Genomic DNA, 10,484 nt, shown 5'->3' on the forward strand with positions numbered 1-10,484 from the left:
TTGTGAGAATTCTATATTTGTGTTGGGGCAAAAATAAATATTTGCATCTAAACTGAAGGATGTTGTGTACTTTGAGTGACTTTTTGATTCAAAACCATATTAACGGCAGTTCTGCATGTTCTCTGATTGAAAAGATTAAAATCAATGGTTTTATTTAAACTGAAGAAATGTAGATTTTTATGACCATCTTCATCTATTTTTTATCATTGAAATAACATTATTTGAGGGAGCAAATCTGACGAAAAATGTATGTTAAACATTGATTCAATGATAATTTGGTTGATGCATTAACACTGATTCAGCGTTGATTCAGTGTTGGTCTGCGATCTGGGAGTCCTTCACAGTGACAGAACAGGAGACAAATACACAAGCCAAAATGATTTGCATTTCTTGCAATAATAATTTCTGAACATTGAACACTGACTCTCAGACTTTACTCACCTTTTATTCTCATAGTCTTTCATTAAAAAAAAAAAAAATATCACATTGTAACTCGGTGTTACAACGTTTCCCAGTAGTTTGACTACTTCAGTTTAATGTCAGAAGAACTGATGATCACTGCTTAGTCTAAGAAGAAATGATTGGTTTGTAACATCCTTTATTTGTTCAAAAAAATCTAATATTATTAGAAAAATGTTGAATAGTCAGGTTGCATTGTTTAGGTTCCCAGCAGATGACTAATAAAAAGGTTGCGATCAGATCGCAAGATCGCAAGATCGCAAAGGTCAGACGGCAGAGAACGAGCAAACTAATTGCAAACTGCGCTTTTAACTGAAGAACTGTATGCAGCTGATGTAATTTGCCATATTGCAGAGGCTCTTGGATTTGCGCGACCTTAGTGAAAGATACGTCACACCTGCACAGAGAACAACTGGGAGGAACCCGGGCTCGAGGACTGAAGACGTCAATGATCTGACTTTAACATTTGCCACAAGAGGGAGAGAGCATGCTGATGTGTGTGAAGGACTCGCGCGCTGCACGCATCTGTATGTAGATTACACAGATGAGACATCACATCTCCGGCGACATGACACGCGTCTCTCAACTCCTGAAAGTCGGTAAGTTTATTCACAACACGGGATAAGGAAACTTCATCGTTTGGCACAGGGTCATATTCATATTTCATGTTGGACAAAGTGCTAAATGTTTAGTTGTAATTGTTGCCTCTCAAACTGTGTAATATTTTTAAGTATTGATTTCTATTAGTGCTATTTTACTTCAAGAACAGCTTGCAGCATAAACGTCTCTAATGCAATTAAGTGAAAGGGCAGAAGTCAGATTTATTTATTTTTATTTCAAGAAAACTAAAATTGAAAGAACGACTATGTACATCATGATACCCCTTCTGATTATACCATTAAAGCATATGGTGCATCATGACAAAATCCTTATATCATCTGTTATAATGCATCATACTATTTATCATTTAAAAGCTATGAAAATATGATGTATTAAGACCGTAGTTACAATTATTTATGAAAATATATAAAGCATTACATTATGTATCATAAGGCAGTTTGAATACCTTTTAATACACTGTTTATGCATGTTTCATATAAAGTGAAAGCAGAATGTTTATAGGATATTGCATGTTGTGGTGGTGCCAGGACGGCAAAATGCTTAATAATGGAAAATTAAATTTATTTCTGCTTTGAAATAAACATCACACTCTTTTAATATTGAATGTACAGTATATAGTCAAAGTCTCTTATTGCAAGAACTTGATCTGTTTAAAGAGAGAGAGACATTTTCAAAATGGAGTATTTTACAATCCAAAAGTTTTTACTTTGCAAATGATGTATAATATTATTGCCGCTTTATTGATTGATTTATTTATTATTTTCTAAAGATCATTATTTATTATTTTCTACTCACCCCCATGCCCTTCTAAAACTTGAAATGACTTTCTTTCTTTGAACACAAAAGATGAAACTGTGAATAATAATCTTTTCACTTTGTTATACGGTTATAGTGAGGGGCAAAAGAGGCTTTCAAGAAACTAAAGGCATCATAAAAACTATATAGTTTGTTCTTCTGAAGCCATGTGTTTGCTCAATATGTAAAACAGAAATTATAGTTATTAAATGAGTTGATGAGTTAATTCAAATGCTTTTGTAAACAGATTTTCTTTTGAATAAGACTCTTTCTCAGTGGCATGTTTTATTTTTGAGTGAACTGCTTTTTAAACTCAGATAGAGATAATATTATTTTTCCACAATATTTTTCAGTTATCATGAAAACATTTCAGTGTTTATGTTTTGTGTTTCATATGTGGCTTGTCTCCTGCTATATTCTACTGGAAATGCAATCTGAAACCAAGACAAGAACATTCCTGAGCCATGACCATTGACTGTTAGAAAAAGATAAGTGAACTTTTCGACACCAGAAACCTATCAGAAATCAGCAGCGCCCACTAGCTTCTCTTGAATCCTCTGCCATGGAGGACGCAAACATCAGTCACTTGGCAGCCGTCTTTGTGAACCCTCATAGTCAGGTGCCCGTTCTAGACGTTCACGACACTTACACAGACTTCTACGACATGGACTATGGTGTTCCTGCAGATGAGATGCCGGACACCACGCAAGGACTGGCCTACTTCGTGGCCACCATCGTCATCGGAGCCGTGCTCGTCTGCATCATTCTGGTGTGCGGCTTCGGCAACTTACTCTTCATAGCCACTCTGGCCCGATACAAGAAACTCAGGAACCTCACCAACCTGCTGATCGCCAACCTGGCCATCTCTGACTTCATAGTAGCTGTGGTCTGCTGCCCTTTCTTGGTGGATTATTACGTGGTCAAGCAGCTCTCCTGGGATCATGGCAAAGTGTTGTGTGCCTCCGTCAACTACCTAAGGACTGTGTCTCTCTATGTGTCTACCAATGCCTTACTGGCCATCGCCATTGACAGGTTGGTGTGATTTAGATATCGTACCTCAGTCCCACTAGACAGTTGAGAGGAAAAGGAAAGCCTTGGGCAAAATATTGTTGACTTTCAGATTCATGCATTATGCATTGAAGTTCCTAAACAAAGCACTTTACTATGTACTGCTCAAATAGGTGATTGTGAGAAAATGTTTCCTACTTTTCAACAAAAGCTTTCCAGTAATTGAGTATGATTTAATAATCCACTGTGCATCATCCGTTATTGGCAACAAATCAAGTGAACGTCTTCACTAGCTGTACTTGAAAACATATAAAGGTTACAAGGCTTCAGCCTGAAAGCAGTAAATTAAAGCAATACCTCATTTGAGAGGCTTTGAGTTATTTACCCTAAAGTAAAATTCACAATGAACAATACAAAATAAATCATTAGCCTAGCTAAAAGCTTTTTACAGTTGTAGAACAATGGATCAGCCCCAGAATATAATTTGTCTCATGTTTGCAGTTTTTTCTAAAACCATGTGTTTTTTTTTGTTAGTGTTGCTCATAAAAGGAGATTTTTTAAAGAATCATTATGCAGCTCTTTTTCAAGGTGTAAAACTTCATAAGAGCAGCACATAAATAGCTTAAAAACTTTGTGTGGTCCGTGTTCATGAGTATGCTGTCTTCTGATGTCATAAAATAGTTTTGTGTCATAAGGAAACCAAAATGTATGCTTTTATTCGCCAACAATCTTCCCTTCTTCCAAAGTCTGAAATCTCATTCACATCTGCATTCATTAAAATGCACCATTCCAGGCTTGATGTCAAAGTTTTAAACAAAAACAGCATATAGGTTTGGAACAACATTAAAGTGAGTAAATAATGATGAAATGTAAATTTTTAGATTAACTTTTGGTTATAGTTTATGTGAAGCCTTTATTTGTAATGCATTATATTGGTATTCTTAAGGCATTATAATGTATGCAAAATGTATTACAAGCCTTATATGACATTGCATTGTTCAAGATCTGCACTGTATCACACTGCGTCATGAGATACAATCCATTACCGGTCTTCTTGGCTTCATAATGTGGTAATATTTATTAGTGGTCTTTGCTTTGAGTAATGTAACCTAGTTAAGTATTCTTTAAAACATCCTTAAGATATCATAAATGGGTTATGACACAATTTCTATGAACATTACTAATTTTAATATCCTCAAAGCATATTTTATTGTTTCGCATGTAACAAACACTCCTAACCACTCATAAGATGTAGTAAGAAACTGTGCAGATCCTTATGTCAAGATATGAGACTAATTTATTGATGACTTAAATGGTTAAAAATCATCATACTCTTACCAAAAATAATTAATTTGATCCTTCATAATGTACTACTGTGTATTGTTCTACTAAGTATTTTATGAGGAATTATACATCTATTACAATACAGCTTTATAAAACATTATACAGGCTTCATAGAAAGTGTGACCAAACTTTTCAAATGTGTTGTCACAGCTGTGTGTTTAATAGCTTCGAACACGTCACATCCATTCAGAACTTTGAGTCTGAACTATGTTTTATTCAATAAAATCTCTAGACCCATGTCAGAATGTAGAGACGGTGCTAATGGTGACATATGTAGGACTGCTTGGAATATTTCTTTAATAATGTGAGTGGATCTCTTCGGGCACTCAAGAAACTGTTTAAAATCTCTTTGTGGGCTTTTTTATCAACCTTTCCCTATGAAGGTATAAAATATTGCCAGAGGAAACAACAAGTATGTGCTCTTTACTTAAGCCTACTCAAACAACTTGAGATGGAATCAAATATGTGGAAATATTGACAATATTAATGATTGACTGTCCTATACCAGAGAACTACAATTTTGCTAAAATAAGAGAATAAAGACTACATTACGGATTCTGTACTATTTCTACATCAGCTAGATGTCAGAAGCATTTTATCTTTTTAAAGCCAAACAACTTTTGAACTTCAGGGAAATTCAGGATTCACACAAGACTCATAAATATGAGTCATGAATCACCATGTAGTGCAAAGGTGGCAATAATGTTAATATACAGTACATACCTGCATTTGGCATATTTTACAGACATTACTCCACCCTTTATTATATCCATGGGTGGGAAACAACATTACCATTTAACATTAACTTAGAGTACAGATAAGATAATAAAATGTTGTTAAAGGACAAAACTACTTGCTTTAGTGCACTTAAAGGATTAGTTCATCCAAAAATTAAAATAATGTCATTAATAACTCAACCTCATGTCGTTCCAAACCTGTAAGTCCTCAGTTCTTCTTCGGAACAAAGTTTAAGATATTTTAGATTTAGTCCGAGAGCTTTTTGTCCCTCCATTGAAAATGTGTTTACGGTATACTGTCCATGTCCAGAGAGGTAAGAAAAACATAATCAAAGTAGTCCATGTGACATCAGAGGGTCAGATAGAATTTTTTGAAGCATCGAAAATACAATTTGGTAAAAAAAAAAAAAAAAAGACTAATTTATTCTGCATGGTCTTCTTTTTCGGGTCTGTTGTGAGTGCGTTCACGACTCTGTTGATGTATGACACTGCTGAAGTGTTTTCTGGTGCGCCCAATAACAAAGATAACACGTCAGCAGGATCGTACTTCAACAGTCACAGCTGTCGCACTCACAACAGACCCAGAAGAGAAGACAATGCTGAATAAAGTCGTCATTTTCCTTTTTTTAGGGCCAAAATGTATTTTTGATGCTTCAACAAATTCTAACAGACCCTCTGATGTCACATGGTCTACTTTGATTATTTTTTTATTACCTTTCTGGACATGGACAGTATACCGTACATACATTTTCAATGGAGGGACAGAAAGCTCTCAGACTAAATCCAAAATATCTTAACCTGTGTTCCGAAGATGAACAGAGGTCTTACGGGTTTGGAACGACATGAGGGTGAGTCATTAATGACATCATTTACATTTTTGGGTGAACTAACCCTTTAAGTATGAAAAGTAAAAAGTACTGATCAATGAACCATGTGTATTATTTATTCTAGCCAGTACTAGTCAGACTGGTCATTTAGTGTCAATTAGTGCAGATATTTAATATGTTGATCTCCAAATAAGCAGTGGTGTAATTTAACGAATTAATAATATTTGCAGTACTTGAGTACTTTTTGGGAGAATATAAAATTTACTTCAGTTTTTATATTTCTGTCAACTTTTAATTTTACTCCACTACATTTCCAAATTAAAATGTATACTCATACTCCCCAAAGCATATTCGTTACTTACCATGAGAATAAAGTCGGAAGAACACAGACTGAAAGAAAGAAGGTTTGACAAATCCATGGTCTGGTGCTTGCAAGTTAAACTCCTAAAACTCCACTTTGCTCATGTCCAAACAAGTGCTTGCACATCTTAAAAAAAAACATACAGAGAAAGTGTACACATACACTACATGATTTAGTCAATTAAAACGCATTTAGAATAATCAAAATTCAAGTAATTCTAAATTGTAGGCAGCAAAAATGGCTCTGTATGTTTTTTATATTTATATAATTTAATGGTCATCAAACAGGAGGCCAAGTCAGAGAAGTTAAATCCAACAGTTAAGTTTATTGCTTATACACTTATATGTGGTGGATAATGAGGTGAAACAGGTGAGGTGAGTTAAAAGTCAGGTGAATTGGAGTGGTTGTGTGCAAAGTGTGTGGCTGAGGGAACGGGTGACATTGTGACATTAATATAGTTAATCTATATCACATGAAGAGTGTGGTTTTTCCCCAGTGTTGAAACAACAACTAAAACCAACCTATGCTGGTTGGCTGGTCTTAGCTGTTTTAAGCAACGTAGTGCTGTTGAGCCCCTGGGTGAAGGTGCCGGTCCTACAGATAGCTACAGATGAGCATAAGATGTCTATGGTAGCATCAGAGGAGGAGCTTTTATCATCTGATGGTGAAGATTTTGCTGAGCACCCCCCGGCAATTGCACCTCCATCGCCTAGCTGGAAAACACCACTCGGATTGCTACATATGAGACTGCTTCAGCACTGGCTGCACAGCTGAGTCTCGAGATGGGCATGGCACTGCAGCATGCATCGGGTGATTGTTTCATCAATTTTTCGTTGTCTTTTCAGACCCTGGACAGACCTTGCTTTTCTTTGGGTGGGGGTGCCCTTGGAGCAAGTGTCGAGGCATATTGTTATTATAACAGATGCCTCAAAGATGGGCTGGGCAATTAAATGCCCTGCAGTGGCATATTAATTGCCTCGAGTTGCTGGCAGTACTAATTGCTGGATTCAACCACTGCTACAGGGCAAGCATGTACTTGTCCGTCACACAAAACTGTGACAGTTGCATACATCAACCATCAAGGGGGAGTACGCTCTCATGCATGTCACATTTTGCCCTCCTTCTCCTTTGGAGGCCGATGCAGTTCAAATCACTGTGTGCCATTCATGTTTCGGGGGAGCTCAAACATGCAGCCAAAGCACTCTCATGACAGCTTTCCCTCCCCAGGTAGTTCAGCTAATTTGCAGTTGATTCGGGGAAGCACAGGAAAATCTGTTTGCTTCCCCGGAATCCTCCCTTTGACTCCCCAGTGAGTTTCCTTGCACATACACAGACCAACCTCATGTTCTCGTGACAGCCGTCCCTGGAGAATTCCACTGAAGAAAGACCCTTTTTTTCTGGGGCAGGGCACCATCTGGCAGCTGTATACCTATCTCTGAAACCAGCATGTTTGGATTCTGGATGGGACGTGGTAGATTTCACAGGCTTGTCACCGGTACTACGACAGACTAGAGCCCCCTCTACTAGGCAGGCTTATGCTCTGAAGTGGAGTCTGTTTATTGATTGATGTTCTACTCAGCGAGAAGACCTCTGAGGATACCCAAAGTTCCCACCACTCCTCCCCCCTTTAAGGATGAGAGCTCATTCCAATCAGAGTTTGGCCTTTTCCTGGGCATTAGCACACAACACCGCTCTAGAAAGACATATGAAGAGCTCTGGACTGGGTGACACCTAATACTTCTGCGAAATTCTAAAATCTCAGAGTTGCACCAGTTTCTTCCCATGTGTTGGGTTTAAACGGGTAATTTGTGGGAGGATTGGCTCAGTTTCTCCCTTGCAGTGCCATTCTTCTGGTTGGAGGATATGTATGCTTTATCTTCTTCTAGTATAGTTCCCCTGTAGGGTGAAATCTGTTCGATTTCCCCCAGCACCCTGTGGCACTCAGACTCTGCTGAGGAGTCTCTTGCCAGGTTCTGTACTTGTGTCGTATGCCTTTGTCACCCCCTGTAATGTACCAGGTGCCCATACATGGGATTCCCTTTGGGTAGTCCTGTATGTCGTTTCCAAGCTACAGTTTTCCTTAGAAAACCCATTGACTTTCCCTTGACAGACCTCTGTCAACACAGGTTAGTGAGACTGAATGAAGAAGGGAATGGAGATGTAACGCCCCTCAAGCCACAACCTTAAAATCAGCTCATTACTGAGAGAACGATCTTGTGTCTTCAAATGGGGATGGTTATATTTTAAGTTAAAAATATCTAGGAACAACTTCTTGTTTTAAAATATATTGGAGTAAAAAGTATGATATTATGCTTTGTGATGTAGTGAAGTAAAAAGTAAAAATTTTCAAAAAATAAAGTACTCTAAAATATTACATTGTTGTCAACCACCACTACTTGGCATCAACCACTGACATCTAAACTCACATATCATGACTGTGCCGAAAACAGTGACTATGACTGAATGTAAATGTGCATGGCACAGCACTAAACCAGTGCAGACTGTTTAGACATACCTGGTTCAACATGATTCTAAGTGTTTAAAAAGAAGGTTTATAGTGAATTTGCCCCATAGAGAAAGGAAATTGAATTGAATCCCACTAATTGTCATTGTTGTGTTTAGGTATATGGCCATCATTCATCCCTTGAGGCCCAGAATGAAGCACCAGACAGCATACTGTCTCATAACTGGGGTATGGATTGTCCCAGTGCTCATTTCCATTCCCTCTGCTTACTTCGCGTCCGCAACCAAAGTCCCCAATGGATCCAACCGAAGCAAGACCTTCTGTGCCCAGATCTGGACGGTGGACCAGCAGCTGTACTATCGCTCATATTTCCTGTTTATCTTTGCCGTGGAGTTTGTGGGCCCAGTGCTCACCATGGCCCTGTGCTATCTAAGCATTTCGAGAGAGCTCTGGTTCAAGAGTGTGCCAGGTTTCCAAACTGAGCAGATCCGCAAACGTCTGCGCTGCCGGAGGAAAACTGTCATGGTGCTGATAGGCATTCTCACAGCATACATCCTCTGCTGGGCTCCATACTATGGCTACACCATCCTGCGTGATTTCTACCCCACGCTCATCTCCCGAGAGAGGAACTCCCTTGTGGCTTTCTACATTATCGAATGCATCGCCATGAGCAACAGCATGATCAACACATTCTGCTTTGTCAGTGTAAAGAACAACACTGTCAAATATTTCAAAAGGATCGTTCTCCTTCGCTGGAAATCCACCTACACCTCCAGGAAGAGCACAGATGAGACAGACATCAATCCCCAGCTCACCAAATGTAGAAAAGGAGTCGAGCTGAGTGGTTTTCACGTCACCCATATTACAGATGATTAAAGTGAACTGATGATGTTGCTTATGGGTGTGGTTCTGCAGATGAATATCGCCTGGCAGATGTTATATTTTAGTAATGTGTAACTCATCCCTTAAAGCATTGAGAATGGCAAAGCAATGGTTCAGTATAGAACTAATTGGTTATAAGTATAGAAACATTTTTTGGCAAAATATTTTGATCCAGTCATTTAAACATGTGTCAGGAGAATCAACACCTTTTGCAATGCTTTGTGAGAATGGTTCAGTATGCTGAAACTTTTTAATTGCAGATCTATGTTGTCATGGTAACAGCCTTCTCTGAATGGTGAAGGGTTTATTCTGTATTATGGGTAGTGTAGTTATTTACATTAAAAATGAAAAATTTTCATATGGAAAGTTCATATTGTATCGTTAAAAATCAATTTCTCTATGAATAAAATGAGTGGGATTTTTACAAAACTGCAGTGCTCGATTGTTGAAAATAACAAAATACAATCGTTTTCAGAAGTATTTGTACAAATAAATGTATGGCCTCATTGAACCACCACTCATTAGTTTACTGTTACATAATATAGATTATTTAAAAACCAGTCTGATTAGTGAGGTCCTTTATCAGTGGATGTTTTATATGTAAAAGTGTATCTTTACTTGGTTCTGAAATGTGGTTGTTTTGCTGTCTTTTGTGTTGGTTGGTACAGTATCTGCATGCATTCTAGCCAAATAAAGTAGAACCTGAGAATCAATCCATGGGTCATTTAGAGTCCTCGAAATGTAGAGTCATATCGATCAGTTTAGAGGTAATGTCAGGATGTTCAATCTCACATAACCTACATGTTATATTTCTGCTCGCTCTTTATAGCAGAGTATTTATCTAAGGTCCAAGGACAGTTCATGCATAATTTATAGATTCTGTCAAAACTCAAACTCATAATTTGAATTTTTGAATCATAATATGAATTGTGGGCACCAGTGTAATAAAAGCTCATAGTGTCTAAATCTGGATCAGATCTGTTTCA

General features: G+C 37.8%; 1 protein-coding gene across 1 annotated transcript; it reads left to right on the forward strand.

Annotated features, from left to right (window-relative positions):
* Positions 1-818: 818 nt before the first annotated feature.
* On the forward strand, positions 819-10,204 carry prokr1b (prokineticin receptor 1b). Its single transcript, XM_059518376.1, has 3 exons — positions 819-1,058; positions 2,321-2,907; positions 8,775-10,204. Exons 2-3 carry the CDS (start codon positions 2,438-2,440, stop codon positions 9,490-9,492), a joined length of 1,188 nt encoding a protein of 395 aa, XP_059374359.1. The 5' UTR covers positions 819-1,058; positions 2,321-2,437; the 3' UTR covers positions 9,493-10,204.
* Positions 10,205-10,484: the final 280 nt, after the last annotated feature.

The sequence above is a fragment of the Carassius carassius genome, chromosome 30, assembly GCF_963082965.1.
Source record: "Carassius carassius chromosome 30, fCarCar2.1, whole genome shotgun sequence".
NCBI classification, from domain to species: domain Eukaryota; kingdom Metazoa; phylum Chordata; class Actinopteri; order Cypriniformes; family Cyprinidae; genus Carassius; species Carassius carassius.